Below are 16,337 nucleotides of genomic sequence, written 5' to 3' on the forward strand. Positions count from 1 at the left end.
TTTAGGTGGTGGGCAGTCAGCCACAACTTGTACTGCAGCCTCTCTTGGGTGGATCTCAGGGATCCGCGGGCCTGAGGCAAGCAGCGTCTAGCTATGGTGTTCTCAGGTCATTTTGCGAAGAGGTCACAGGCCCAGAACTGGTGTAAGAACTGAATCTGCATTAACTTTGTAAAAACCACTGTCCACACCCCATGATTCCCTGGGACCCCACACAGCCCAGCTAGTGCTACAGCACTGGGGGCACTCTCAACACAAGTTCAACCAACCCAGTCCACACACCTAAGGAGGCTCTTTCAATGGCTGAGTCTTATGGGCATCCGGCAGGTGGCAACAGGGCTAGGGGGGCCCTGGAGTTTTTGCTAAGCTGCCCTAGGCCCAATACACGTGGCAGTCAGCCTTGGTTCACAGCGAGGCCACCCACACACACCTCCAGGTCCAGCACAGGCAGCAACCAACCACATATAGCTTTGTAGCTTCTATCAGGTAGCCCCAGGCCGGTCACAGGCAAGGCTGAAATTTGCCTCACAGGAGCTCCTCCCAAGAGACACCAGAAACAACAAACCAAGAGGCCAGGTTCAGACCACATCAGAGGACCACTCAAATAGTCCCACAAGCGGTACACCCAAAGGGTGTTCTCAACAAGCACAAGAGCACACTGGGACAAATACCACTCTGAGGGGTCAGGCCCACACACAACAGCTCATAGACTGTGGGCATAGTCAAACCTCACAGCCAGTCAGCCGAGAGTCAGTTCCACCCACTGATACGCCAAAAGCAATCAAGGCTCAACTACAACAGTAGAATACACACAACACACACAAGGGACACTCCTGGAACACACGCATAGGTGATCAGGGAGACTGCACCACTGGACCACACAGCACACATATTACATAAGGCCACCCAGCAAAGACTGAGAGACATAAGAGATCTACCTAATATACAGAAGCAAACACAGAGAGGCAGGCAGAATGTGGAAACAAAGAACCATGTCCCAAATAAAAGAACAGAAGAGAACTCCAGCAAAAGAACTAAATGAAATAGAGGCAACCAAGCTACCGGAGACGGAGTTTAAAACACTGGTTATAGGAATGCTTAAGGAACTTAGTGAGAACTTCAACAAAGAGATAGTAAGAACTTCAACAAAAAAGGACATAGAAACCATAAAACAAACAGACAGAGGGGCAGCCAGATGGCTCAGTTGGTTAGAGCACGGGCTCTGAACAACAAGGTTGATGGTTCAATTCCCACATGTGACGGTTGGCTGTGCCTCCTGCAACTAAGATTGAAAATGGCGACTGGACTTGGAGCTGAGCTGTGCCCTCCATAACTAGATTGAAGGACAATGACTTGGAGCAGACAGGTCCTGGAGAAACATACTGTTCCTCAGTATTCCCCAATAAAAAAAAAAAAAGTTTTAAAAAAGAAAGAATACACTAGAAGGAATCAACAGCAGATTAGATAAAGCACAGGATTGAATCAGCAATTTAGAAGACAAAGTAGCAGGAAATACCCAATCAAAACAACAAAAAGAAAAAAGAATTTAAAAAAAGAAAGATAGTTTAAGGGACCTTTGGGACAATATTTAATGTAACAACATTCGCATCATAGGACTACCAGAAGGAGAAGAGAGGGAGCAAGGCATAGAGAACCTATTTGAAGAAATAATGACTGAAAACTTCCCTAACCTGGCAAAGGCTATAGACATATAAGCCCAGGAAGTACAGAGAATCCCAAACAAGATGAACCCAAATAGACCTACAACAAGACACATTAAAATTAAAATGGCAAAGGTTAAAACAAGGAGAGAATCCTAAAAGCAGCAAGAGAAAGACAACTATTTACTTATGAGGGAGCTCCCATAAGATTGTCAGCAGATTTCTCAACAGAAAGTTTGCAGGCCAGAAGGGAGTGGCAGGAAATATTCAAAGTGATGAAAAACAAGGGCCTACAATCAAGACTACTCTACCCAGCAAGACTGTCATTTAAAATTGAAGTAGAAATAAACAGCTTCCAGAGAAGAAAAAGCTAAAGGAATTCATTACCACCAAGCCAGTATTACAAGAAACATTAATGGGACTTCTTGAAGAAGGAGAAGGGTAAGGAAAAGAAGAAGGAGAAGGAGAACGAGAATGAGAATAAGAACAAGAACAAGAACAAGAAAACAGAGAAAATAAAAAAATGTGAATAATAAAATACTAAATACTAGGGGACTTTAACACCCCACTGACACCAATGGACAGATCTTCCAGACAGAAAATCAATACTGAAACAGTGGTCTTAAATGACACACTAGACCAGATGGATTTAATTGATTTTTTTAGAGCATTTCACCCCAAAGCAGCAGAATATACATTCTTTTCAAGTGTACAAGGAACATTTTCTAAGATAGACCACATGTTAGACCACAAAACGAGTCTCAATAAATTTGAGAAGAATGAAATCATATCAAGTGTCTTCTCTGACCACAGTGGTATGAAACTAGAAATCAATTACAAGAAAAAAACTGGAAAAACACATGCAGGACAAATAACATGCTACTAAATAACGAATGGGTCAACAAAGAGATCAAGGAAGAAGTCAAACGATACCTTGAGACAAACGAAAATGAAAATGCAATGACCTCAAACCTATGGGACACAGCAAAAGCAGTCCTAAGGGGGAATTTCATACAAATGCAGATTACCTAAAGAAACAAGAAAAACCTCAAATAAACAGTCTAATGCTACACCTAAGGGTACTGGAAAAAGAACAGCAAACAAAGCCCAAAGTGAGTATGAGGATGAAAATAATAAAAATCGTAGCAGAAACAAATGAAATAGAGGCAAAAACAAAACAAAACAAAAAAGAAACAAACAAACAAAAACCAAAAACTATTCAAGAGATCAATGAAACCAACAGCTGGTTTTTTGAAAAGATAAACAAAATTGATAAAGAACCAGACTCATCAAGAAGAAAAGAGAGAGGACCCAAATAAATAAAATCAGAAATGAAAGACAAAAAGTGACAACAGACACCATAGAAATACAAAATATTTTAAGAAAATACTACAAGCAATTATACACCAACAAATTGGACAATATGGAAGAAATGGATTAATTCCTAGGAGCATACAATCTTCCAAGGCCAAATCAAGAAGAAACAGAGAATCTGAACTGACCAATTACTACTACTAAGGAAATCCAATCAGTAATCAACAAGCTCTTAACAAACAAAAGTCCTGAACCAGATGGCTTCACAGGTGACTTTTACCAAACATTCAAAAAAGAATTGACACCTATTCTTCTCAAACTATTTCAAAAAATACAAGAGGACGCAAGCCTCCCAAACTTACTTTAAAGGCTACAATTACCCTGATTCCGAAACCAGATAGACATTACAAAAAAAAGAACACTAAAAGGTGATATCCCTAATTAATGTAGATGCAAAAATCCTCAAAAAATATTAGCAAACTGAATTCAGCAATACATTAAAAAGATGATACACCAGGATGAAGTGGGATTCATTCCTGCTATGCAAGGTTGATTCAAAATCCACAAACCAATTAACATGATATACCACATAAACAAAATAAAAAATAAAATTCATATGGTTATATCAATAGATGCAGAAAAAGCTTTGACAAAATCCAGCATCCATTTATGATAAAAACTCTCAGCAAAGTGGGAAGAGAAGGAACATATCTCAACATAATAAAGGCCATATGTGACAAACTCACAGGTAATATCATACTCAATGGGGAAAAGCTAAAAGCATTCCCCTTACGATCAGGAACAAGGCAAAGATGTCCACTTTCACCATTTTTGTTCAACGTAGTACTGGAAGTACTAGCCACAGCAATCAGACAAGAAAAAGAAATAAAAGACATCCAAATCAGAAAGGAGGAAGTAAAATTGTCATTATTTATATATGACATGGTACTATATATAGAGAACCCCAAAGACTCCACCGAAAAACTATTAGAACCGATAAATGAATCTAGTAAAGTAGCAAGATACAAAATTAATATTCAGAAATCAGTTGCGTTTTTATACACCGATAACGAACAATCAGAAACAAAAATCAAGAAAACTATCCCATTTACAACTGCATAAAAAACAAAACAAAAACAAAAAACACCTAGCAATGAATTCAACCAAGGAAGTAAAAGACCTGTACTCAGAAAATTATGACATTGAAGAGAGAAGTTAAAGAAGATGCAAATAAATGAAAACATATACCATGCTCATGGATAGGAAGAATTAATATAGTTAAAATGTCCATACTACCCCAAACAATATATACAAGGTGTGATCAGAAACTATGGTGAAAGTTTAAATTAAAAAAAAAAATTATTACAGTAAAAGACACATTGCCATTAATCCCCCTCAAAATATTCCCCCTCACTTTGAACACAATTATCCCACTGTTCTTTCTAATTTCTGAAGCAGTTCTGGAAGTCCTCTTTTGTGAGCGTCTTTAGTTGTGCTGTCATGGCTGCCTCGATGTCCTGAATCAATTCAAAACGTTTTCATTTCATGGTCATTTTGACTTTGGGGAAGAGCCAGAAGTCGCATGGTGCCAGATCCAGTGAATAAGGTGGATGAGGACACACTGTAATGTTTTTATTTGACAGAAATTGCCATACCAGAAGCAATGTGTGACATGGAGCATTGTCACGATGGAGGATGAAGTACAGACACTCACAAAAGAGGACTTCCACAACAACAACAACAACAACAACAACAAAAGTGGCAAGAACAATGGGAAAAGTGTGTTCAAAGCAAGGGGGAATAATTTGAGGGGGATTAATGGCAAGGTGTCTTTTACTGTAATAATTTTTTTTATTTAAACAAAAGATACGGTGGTATCTTTTGATCACACCTCGTAGAGCCAACACAACCCCTATTAAAATACCAATGATATTTTTCACAGAACTAGAACAAATAATCCTAAAATTTATATGGAACAATAAAAGACCCCAAATAGCCATGGCAATCCTGAGAAAGAAGAACAAAGCAGGCGGTATCATACTACCTGATACCAAATTATATCACAATGCCATAGTAATCACAACAGCATGGTATTGACATAAAAGCAGACACTTAGATCAATGGAACAGAATAGAGAGCCCAGAAATAAATCCGTGCCTATATGACCATTTAATCTATGACAAAGGAGTCAAGAATATACCTTGGGGTAAAGGCAGTCTATTCAATAAATTGTGCTGGGAAAACTGGACAGATACTGCCATAAAAGTGAAACTGGACCACCTTCTTACTCCATATACAAGAATAAACTCAAAATGGATTAAAGACTTAAATGTAATAACCTGGAACCATAAAACTCCTAGAAGAAATATAGGAAGTAAACTCTTACCCTTAGTAATACTTTCACTGATATATCTCCTCAGGAGAGGGAAACAAAAGAAAAAAAAATAAACAAATGGACCACATCAAACTAAAAAGTTTTTGCACAGCAAAGGAAACCATCAACAAAACAAAAAGACGTCCTACTGAATGGAAGAAGATATCTGCCTATGCTACATCTGATAAGGAATTAATACCCAAAATTTATATATATTTAATATATATATATATATATATATATATATATATATATATATATATATATATCATATTACTCAACACCATCAACCAAACAATCCAATTAAAAAATGAGCGGAGGACCTGAATAGACATTTCTCCAGAGAGGACATTCAGATGGCCAATAGACATATGAAAAAATTGCTCAATGTCAGTAATCATCAGAGAAACACAAACAAAAACCACAATGAGATATCACCTCAGACCTGTCCAAATGGCCATTATCAATAAATCAACAAACCACAAGTGCTGGTGAGGATGTAGAGAAAAGGTCATCATTGTGCACTGTTGTTGGGATTGCAAATGGGTGTAGCCACTGTGGAAAACAGTATGGAGTTTCCTCAAAAATATAAAAATAGAACTACCTTATGACCCAGTAATTCCACTCTTGGGTATTTATCCAAAGAAATCTAAAACACTAATTTGAAAAGATATATACACCCCTATGTTTACTGCAGCATTATTCACAATTGCCAAGATATGGAAAGAAAATGCTCATCAATAAATAATTTGATAAAGAAATGGTGGTACATATATAAAATGGAGTATTATTCTTCCATAAAAAAGAATAAAACCTTACCATTTACATAATAGAGGCTATTATGCTAAGTAAAATAAGTCAGACTGAGAAAGACAAATACCATATGATTTCACTTATATGTGGAATCTAAAGAACAGAATAAATGAACAAATAAAACAGAAATAGACTCATGGATACGGAGAACAAACTGATGGTTACTAGAAGGGAGGGCTGTTGGGGAAATGGGTGAGAAAGCTGAAGAGATTAGTAAGTACAGATCGGTAGTTACAAAACAGTCATGAGGATGTGAAATACAGTATGGAAAATATAGTCAATAATATTCTAAAAATGATGTGTAATGTCAGATGAATACTAGACTTACAGGGGGATGACTTCATAAATCACATAAATGCCTAACCACTATACTGTACACCTGAAACTAATATGAAATAATACTGACTGTCAATTATAATTAAAAAATATAGTTATCGACACTAAAGTACAGCATAGGAAATATAGTCAATGGTATTGTAATGTGTCAGATGGGTAGTAGATTTGTTAGGGTTATCACTTTGTGAGGTGTGTAAATGTCTAATCACTGTTGTTTTGTACACATGAAACTAATAATAAATAAATAAATAAATAAATAAATAAATAAATAAATAAATAAATAAAAGTGAAAGAATGAACGGATGAAGAAAAGCTCAGTGTGGGCTAAAGAAGTCAGGGAACAGAGCAGAGTTCTACTATGCTGGCTGAAGTATAGATTTCATGTGGGAAGAAGGGGTAATGAGTTGTCAGGCTATCCAGTTAAACTGAGGCCAAATTCTGTTAGAAATGGTCACAGTGGCATACTAGGTTTGAAAAAAGGAGAAACATGAACCAGAGAATCCAGTTAGGAGGCAATTGCCATTATCTATTTGTGAGGTAACAAAAGTTTTAATCCCATGGATTAATAAAGAAATGACAATTCTTGATGAATGACTGGTGAGAGGTGATGAGGAAAAGGGGGCTATTAGAGGTGATGGGGCTATTAAAGCTGCCATTGAAGTATTTTTAAGAGAAAAGTAGGAAGGTAAGCTGGTAGAGCCTTTTTCATGGAAGATGAAAGTATTGGGTTTCAGATATCTCCAAGTGGAAGTGCCCAGCAACAATTGGAGATGTAGTCCAGGAGTTCTGGAGACAGATCAGTGTCACCCAAAGTTCAGATCCATGCTTCATTCTCTCTCTTGTCACCACGAGAGAGCCCATCTTCTTTCTTGTCTTCAGCTATGACCAGAATAGTAAAATGTCATGGAACCCAAGGAAGGGAGTTGAGAAAAGAGGGATGGCTCACTGCGCTGAGTGACTGGGGAGATTGATGTTCAAGAAAGGGGTATAAGATTTGGGCTTTGGGAGTGAATTGTGATCTTCAAGGTATGTCGTTTCAGCATGGAGATTTGTATGTAAGTAAGAAACAGACTGTAGGGAGTTTAGGAATTAGTGGGTGCTGAGACAGAGAGGCAGAGATGTGGACCATTAGGCAGTGAGAAGAAGATAGATAGAAGGTAGCAAGAAAGGAGCACAGAGGAGCACAAAGCTCTGATCGTATCTCTATTGAACCTATTTTTTTCAAAGGTTACCATTTACCTTCTTTCCAAATACATTTGCAATACCCTTAATTTGTCTCTGCAATATTTGACCCATCGATTCCTTATCCTTTCCCTTTCTTTAAAACTCTCTTCTCCCATGGCTTCTGTAATTTAATAGATCATACCCTGATCTCCTCCTACATATGGCTGACCACTAACTATCTCTTTTCCCCTTGTTGGCTCCTCTTCTCCTAATCACATGTAGATGTCTTCTAAAGCTCTGACCTTGGCCCTCTGCTCCCTCAGACAGCTCTTCCATCTAAGCTGATGACTCACAAAGTTCCATCTTTCCATGTCCCACTGCCTACAGGGCACCTTCACCAAACCACTTTTTTTTTCTAACCTTGTCTTTCTGACCTATAGTTCTCCCAGGTATTCTGACTCGATGCTTTCAGGTGTCCTTTTGTTTCTTAGCCTCTGGTACATCAAATCTATACCAAGTCTTGTCATCCCTTTCTTTGAAACATCTCAGGGGTTCATCTTTACTCTACATTTCTTTGCCACCACCCTCAATCATCTCTAACCAACATTACTGTTACTGATTCCTGGAGAGTCTCCCTTACCCAGGCTCTACCACTACTGAATCCCTACTTTCTGTACACACTAATGAGGTTAATATTCTGAAATTACCATTTACTGTGTCACTCCCCTGGGCAAAAATATATGATGGTTCCTTACAACTCATAGTACAACAGCTAATCTCTTCTGCATAGCTTGAAAGCGTAGAAACAAAGAATCTTAGAAATAGAGGGATATTAGATATCACCTGGTCTAACTTTCCTTCTAGTGCAGGAATCGCAAGGTAGTCCTCTTACCCCTCCTTAGAAGAGTCCCTAGATCATGGAGCCTTTCCTAATTTGGTCTCACTCTTTATATTCAGCTTTATTTTCTACCACTGCCTTCACATCCCATCTCCTCCAGTCAGTCTGGTTTCTTCCTAGCTCCTTCCTCTAACAGGTTTGTTCTTACCTCTATATCTGAAAATCCACCAGCTCTGAAAATCCACCCATCATTCAAGACCTAGTCTAAATGTCATCTTTCATGACCCCTTCCCTGACTTCTTTTTCTTAACTCCTATTGCATTTACTGCTACCGAATAGTTTCATACTTACTCGCCCTACATGGGCTAATTTCACTGCCCTTTCTGAGCAGAATCTAAGCTCCTTGAGGGGGACAAAACCCTATCTTAGATTTTGTATCACCCACAGGATTACCTTGCACAGGATTAGGCATGCATTAGGTACTCAGTCAATAATTAATGATTAATAATAGATGGGCAATCTTAGTGCTAGAGACGTGAGGTCACATAGCAAGTCAGTAACAAAGTTCATGATTGCAAATTATAGATTGGAAATCACGGCTGCTTTAACACCTGAGCTTCAGTTTTGGCACATATGAGCTAAGCTGGATGAGGATGCTTCGGGAAGGGCCTAGGTCTTAAGCTGGAAAAGACCCTTCCTGAACCTGAGAAGCAGGGAGGATTACCTCGGTAGTCCAGGGCAGGGGCCTGTGGGACTTCATCAGCATATATTTCATTGTAGCTTTCATCTGGGTAGTAGCCTGAACCTAGAATGAAGAAGACAATTTCAAGATGATATAGTGACTTCTTACTCAAGTCCTTCCCCACCTTTCCCCCTATACAACTTGGTCCCTTCCTGAGGACATGGCAGTCCATGGGTAGCGAGCCAAGTGGATATTTAGTGGGGAAAATTCTGCCTTGTAAAGCAGCAGAACTACTGTGGGCAAACCTCAACACCTCAGGTACATAAAGGGGGAGATCATGGTGGGGGTGTTGTTCATTGGTAGCACTAGAAGCCTCCATTCAAAAGGAAAAAACATCAAACTTCTTAAGCATTCATCAATCATGCCAATCTGGACTATCAATGACTCATTTCCATGATGTAACACATGAATCTTGGAGAGCCACTAATGACCAAGCTCTGAGGATGGACTACTGTCCGAGGTAGGAGGAAAAATATAGTCTGAGTAAGGGTCTTCCCACTAGTGACGGGTCTGCTCACAGTCCTCAGAGGGCAAGGATTCCTTAAGCTCCCACTAGCCCACAGGGCACCAGCCTTTTGCCACCCAGTGCCATTGCTAGGGGTGGCATGCCAAGGCAAAGAGGGAGGACTCAAAAGGCAAGGGGAAATGAGAATTAGTTTCATGCCTGAGCTGTTTGCCCTAGTTTAGAAGAAAAAGCAGGCAGAGTCCTTTGGAGAAATTTCCGATTCCTCTAATCAGCAGGAGCTTTAGCAGAGAGCTGCTGAGCTGGAGAACATTCCCAATCCACCCCCATTCCGTTAAGTGGCCCAGTCTCTGGTGCAGTCAGGTCTGCGGCTGTCTGCGAGACTAAATATTGTGTTCCACCAGACGGCAGGAAATCAGTCATGAACACAAACTAATTGGAATAAAACTTGGTTCTTTCCGGAGCGAAGTTTCAGGAAGCCCTCCTTCTAGCCTCCCTGAGCTCTAATGCATGCAGAGGAATAGAGCAGCCAGCCGTGCTGGAGTCAGAAGACAATTCCTCACTTCCAGGAAAGAGTGCTTCCAGGACAAGGCTGGGTTTTAGTGCTAGAGCCCTTCAGCCTGTGTAAATACTCAGACCACAAGTGCCCCTGCCGCCTTCTCTCTGGGAAGAGGCACAGGCCCCCCTGCACTAAAGGGTGGAGTAGAGGGCTAGATGATGAAGCTCCTCCATTCCCCACAGACCGAGGATGGGGTGGGGGTGGGGGGGTGTTGGGAAACCGGTCCAACTTGATGAACAAGGGAAAGAATCAAATTGAAAGTTTGCCTTATGAAATCATGTCCTCATTGGTTTGCCCTCATTCCAGAGGAAAGAGTTCATTTTTTCTCCTTCTCTTGATTTTTCTTCTGTTTTCCCATTTCAGTTCTTCTCCTGGCTTCCCTTTACTTCTCCTTAGGCTTGCTCTTTTTCCCACATGGGAGGTTTACTTATGGAGGGCCGAATTCTTGTCGGCTGTTTCAGTTTAGTATTAGCCTCAAAGCCTTACAGCTCCTGTAAACAGGAGGCCAGATGTGTGTGATTCCCTAAAGGGTTCAATCCTTGAACTCTTGTTCCAGAGCTCGCTTGTGAAGAATGGCCAGCAGGGAGAAAGCCTCTGTTTACCAGAAGAGCAAACAGGAGTGTCAGAGGTCTATGGCTAGAAAACAACAACAACAACAACAACAACCACAACCATGACTGCTAACATCACTCAGCGTGTGCTCTGTGTTCAGCCCCTTACATGTGTTATCTCATTATGTCATCCTAACACCTCTGTGAGGTCGACACCCTTATTGCTCTCTAATGTACACAGGAGAAAACAGGCTCAGAGGAGTGAAAGGAGTAGCTCAAGTCTCCTATCTAGTAAGAAGCAGTGTGAGCATTCCAGCCCCGGGCTGTTTGACCCCCTCGATACCAAACTCAGACACTCCACTAAAGATGGCAGTGGGGGGAGCTTTGGACAATGTCCAGCAGGGATAAAAATCCAAAATATTTTTTGCAATCCAGCTTTTTTACCCTGTGTGTGTGGGATCGAAGGCCACCAAGCATCATACATCATTCCAGAATGACCGGGGATGTGGGAAAACTGAGGGGAAGACTCAGCCATGTAATTACAGCCTCCACCAGGGTGCAGAGGTAGCTGCAACAGTGCCAAGTTTCCTTTGTGACGGGAATGGGTTGACGCCACCTTACTACTTCAAACCTTTCCATTTCTCCTCTCTGCCTGTCTTTGGGTATTTTTTGCAAATATTAGGATACTGAGATGAGATATAAGAAACTAGAGAGGCACCCTTTCCACATTGTTCTATCTGCTTGTCCTTCTTCAGCCCTGGAGGAGAGAGGTTTGTGCAGCATTCCTCAGCTCCTTTCTTTAGATCAATCAGTGGTTACTGTGGGGTCTGTTACTGGGTTCCTCTGACTTCCATAGTACAATCAGACTATCTAAGCACTGCCCTTCACAAAAGTGTGGTTGGGAATGTAACTGACAGTTGAAGACTATTTTCAGATCCACACTAATGTTTGGCTTATAATAACAAATATGGTCTGACTTCCTGAACTGCACAGATATGCCAATATACATTTCTAACCCAGTTTGATATATTTATATTCTTAACCCTTCCCAACCCCTGCTGATTGTTCATGGATCTTTTACTGAATAGCCCTGAATCCACCTTTGGCTGCTTTCCTTGTGCGATTCCCATTTGAGGACAAGGCGATAGCCAGGAACAGTGCTGGATGCATAGAGAGTGGTCAATGCGTACTTGTTGAGTGAATGAATGAACAAATGAGTGGAGCAAGCTCACTTGTTCCACAGCTAAGCTAACGATGTGGGGAGGGATTATTGGGAGTTTTACAAATGTCTGTCATGTAGCCTCCTAAGAACAGAAGAAGGCAGAATGAATGGATTTGCAAGTCTGTCAGAGACCTCACAGCCTGATCTCCTCAGAAGGAGTGACGACTGGTGATTTCCATGGAAGTGGGAGTGCCACCTTTGCAAACAGCTCTCTGAGAACTTCAGATGAATCTTAGTTTTTAAATAAAACTGCCCTGTCCTCAAGACTCCAATAGCTCAGGCTTCCATCTTGGGAAGGGTAAAGGCTTTTGTACTCCATGAGGTTTCTTACAGGTGTTCAAAACTGGACTTTGAGTCATCTAATCTCCACTCCCTAAGTCCTGTTGTCTTTAGCTGGATTTTGGTCTTATGTACTTGAACTGAAGCATGGGAAGTTTGGGGAGAATGGCTCCTTTTACCCCAAACAGTGTGTACTCTGCCAAGGGTTTGACTTGAATTTCTTCATCTCAATGTCAGCTCTTGTACTTTATCCCCTATAAAGCCAGGTCAAGCCAAAGAGGGGAAGACGTTTGCATATTTGTTTGAAAGCTTCGTGCAGCTGTTCCAGACAAACAGAGCTATTGCCAAAGGCCTCCACCAGGAGCTAAGGGCATGTGGAAAATTTTAACTGCAATGACTGTGGCTGTGATGGAAGCAGTTTGTTATTTACTCATCTCTGGATATTTTCCTAACTCCATTGCTAGGGCCTGTCTCCTCCCCCAACTCCCCCCAGCCCCCATGATGGCAGACACTGCAGACCACAGAATATTCTTAGCACTTGGAATGCCAGCTGCGCCCCATCTAAAACGTCTATCTGCCCCCTCATTATCCTCCCATTATTCCTCCCCCTCCCCTTTCCCTCTCCTCATGAGTCTGTTCTCCTAAGCTCCCTATGTCTCCAGGGGTAAAGGATGAAACATTCAGGAATCCAGAAATTTCTATTCATTTGGAAGGAACAAGCCCCAAGAAACTGGGGAATTCCTATTTGAGAGAATGTAATCTGTCTTGTCATTAACATCTTTGGCAGAAAGGGGCTGTAAAAATCTCATCCTATAAGTAAGCTCTGGGGGAGAGAGAGGGAGGGAGGGACAGAAAGAAGGAGAGAGGGAGGGTGGAGGGAGGAAGCTAAATGCAGAGGCAGGTGAGACAATGGCCTCGAAAACCATGCTGTCCAACCTTCTCATTTTTGTGCTGGTGAAGCCTGTTTTCAAATATCTTTTGTTAGTTTGACTCAAAAGCCTCCCTTGGTAGCCTGCTACAATATTTAACCATCTCTGTTGTTGAGAATAGTTCTGCTCTGTTTTTAAGTGTCTCTCATTACAATCTAACTCTTCCCTTCTCCAAGACTTGGTCTAAGCCCTGCCCTGCCTGGAAATAATGGGCAACAGCTCCTAGAACTTACCTGCATACCATGTTGGTGTCACTGCTGGAGCGAGGAACAACAGCAGAGAGAGAGCTCCTCTTTGAGTTAGTTGACCGGACATCCTTTAAACGGGAAGGGGGTGTTAGGGAGACAAGAATATGGGTAGGTGACCAGAAATACCAGAGCAAAGGAAAATAACTTTCAAAAGTCAGCCATCAATGAATTTCCAAAAGTGAGAGGAAGAAGAAATGTAGGCTCTGCGAAGAAGAGAGATTTTAAAATTAATGAATGCCTGCTATGTCATCCCCCTTTTGTAAGGATCTTCCACTTTATAGAACAACAAGACTCTATTTGTTATTTATAGTCTCTTTTCCTCCCAGAAAGAGGAGGATGTAAAACAACCAATTCTCAACTGACCCTGATGAGATCAGATGCAAATGTTCCATGGTCCAAGTTATAGAGAGGGACATTGAGGTACTACATCCAGAAAAAGGTCAACATAAAGTCATGTAGAATCAAGAGGGAATCCTGCAATCTAAAGGTTGACAGTTGATGGTTTCATCCATTTAGCTAGTATTTCCTAACTACTAATCTGGGAAAGCATTAGAGTGTATGAACTAAGAACTTGAACACTGGAGTTACGAATATCTTGATGTGTATCTAATTCTGTCCCTTTAAGCTATGGGGCCTCAGGCAAATGCCTTAACTCTTATGAGCCTCAGTTTCCTCATCTATAAAATGGGAAGAATAATAGTATCTACCCTATAGAATAGATTATTGCCTGGCACATAGGAAAGCAATAAATATATACTAGTTATTATTACCAACTTTGTATTGGACAGGACTGGATGTCTCCTTTCTCTAGTCAGTAACTATATCCTGACTCTGTTCTTAGCTTTGACTTTTAAAGCTTAGAGGTTTACTAGTGGTTTCTGGCTTTCAAGCCCAGCTTAACCTTCAAGTTTTACCCTGCTGAGCCAGCAGGAAGTTGGTGAGGTTGGGAAGAACCTACTGAGGTACATGAGGAGAGGGTGAGCAAGCTCCAATTGCCCTCTCACTTCCTGTCCTGTCCTCATTCTAATGGGATGAGAGTTTTGTGGTTCCCAGCAGGCAAATACTTCATAAATGACAGTATTAAATTTTGCTGCCCATTGGTATAAACTGGCCACTGGACTTTTCAATAAATACCCATTCACCCACATGCTTTCAATGAAATGCCATGCTCAGGGGAGGAGTTAGTGCCCGAAATGGAGAAACAAAAAAATGGAAGATTCTGGCCAGAGTCCCTAAGGGATATGAGAAGTCAAAGAATGGCATACATTCATTTTCCAATTTATTGCTCCTTGGCTTCAGATTTTGTCTAGAGAGTGACAAGGAAGCAGGATAGAGAAAAAGTGAGAGCAAGTGAGAGAGGCAAGGAAAATGGAAAGATGCGGGAAGGAAGCTGGAAAGAAAAGAAAATCTGCCAGAGCTGAAGGAAAGAGATAAAAGCAGAAAGAGGGAAAAAGAAAAGGATGAGAAAGGAGTTTAAAGAGAGGTCCAGGAAAATTAACAGCTAGATAAACTAATCACAGAACCCTCTCCCACAGGCAGCCTCAATCCAGTTTTTTGGTTCAGGAGTAAGGGCTTTCTTTTTTTCATATCTGGTGCTCTGAGTCTTTGACCACTTCTCTGCCCACTTCCTCCCCAATCTCAGACTGAAAATTTGACACACCAGAGTCAGCCAACCCTCTGCTGAGCATTGGGAAGTTAGTGGAAACCTGTGTCTGCAGCCGGTCACAGCTCAAATGGAAAGCAGCATATGATCAGTTTCATAAAAGAACTTCTTCCTCCCTCCTCACCCCCAGCGATGCTGCCCAAGTCCTGAGGCTTATTACCTACCCTCCATGGCTGTGAAATGGGGATAGTGTAGTGTGGAGGGGTTAAGCAGCAGATCTTACCTGTTTTATGGCTTTTGGTGCTTTCTTTTTCTCTCCTCGTTCTCTTTCTCGTTCCTCTCTGCTTCTCTCATCAGTTGCAAAAACTTCTACTTTAACATTCCTAGAACGAGTGGCTCCTGGTCTGTCCGGGCCTCCGGGATTCTGTTAACACTGCCCAGATGTTAGGACATCCGCATCTGCCAAAAGTTTCCTTAAAGCTATATTATCCCCCAAGCTATAGCTGTTTCTCCCTCTGAGAAGCGTTTTAGAGAGGTGAAGGAGAAGGAACACAACGGTTAGAGGAACTTGGTCTGTCTGCCGCTGCAGAACAGGGGAAAGTGTGAATGGCACTGGCCCCACGCCCAAGCGTATAGTAATGACTAACAGAGGCTGGCTAAAGGACCTCCGGAGATGTGGTGCTCTGAAGAACACGGTCTTTTTATGACTCAGCATGACATCAAGGTTGAATGAAAAGGAATTTCCCAAACTCTGAGGAGAGGGGAAGAGTGTGCTGATTTTGACACTCCCTGGAGATTTCCCTGTAATTCCTTAGCACTCCCCAACTCCAAGTTGCCTTACCGTCCATATATATGCACAGGGTCAGACACACTTTGAAATCCTCGAACTGATTGCCTAACGTCTATGGACTTCAGTTCCTGATAAGATTATGTTGTTTACAGAAAATACCATGCTCTTCTTGCCTGAAGAATCAAGACTGGTTTCCTATAGTAAGAGTGGAGGGAAAGCATGCCTAAAGAGGCTTTAGTGGGAGGCTGTTTAAGAGAATCTTGATAATCTGTGCATGACAAGGCTACAACCATTGCTAAGCTGTTTCCCAGTGACCTCTGATGAAGAGATATGTTTCTCTTCCCTAAGCAAGCTTTCTTTTTAGTGTCTGACAATGAGACTATTCTACTATAGTGCAGGCCAGCTCCTTATATTCTCCCTCCCCTCAGACTTGACATTTCCATCTTTGAAATAT

The 16,337-nt window shown here is 41.2% G+C and overlaps 1 protein-coding gene across 2 annotated transcripts in view; it reads right to left on the minus strand.

Moving 5' to 3' along the window:
• The window catches only part of SRPX2 (sushi repeat containing protein X-linked 2), a 33,392-nt gene extending 17,719 nt beyond the window's left edge, over positions 1 to 15,673 (minus strand). The window contains exons 1-3 of one of the 2 annotated variants that reach the window (XM_033108573.1): positions 15,377 to 15,673; positions 13,476 to 13,558; positions 9,222 to 9,302 (exon numbers count right to left, since the gene is read on the minus strand). In XM_033108573.1, the coding sequence (XP_032964464.1) occupies positions 9,222 to 9,302; positions 13,476 to 13,557 (163 nt within the window). In that variant the 5' untranslated portion in view covers position 13,558; positions 15,377 to 15,673. Of the gene's footprint in view, positions 1 to 9,221; positions 9,303 to 13,475; positions 13,694 to 15,376 lie in introns of both variants that reach the window. The other variant, XM_033108583.1, reaches the window with a different exon arrangement.
• Positions 15,674 to 16,337: the final 664 nt, after the last annotated feature.

The sequence above is a fragment of the Rhinolophus ferrumequinum genome, chromosome X (genome assembly GCF_004115265.2).
Source record: "Rhinolophus ferrumequinum isolate MPI-CBG mRhiFer1 chromosome X, mRhiFer1_v1.p, whole genome shotgun sequence".
In the NCBI taxonomy this organism is placed as follows: Eukaryota; Metazoa; Chordata; class Mammalia; order Chiroptera; family Rhinolophidae; genus Rhinolophus; species Rhinolophus ferrumequinum.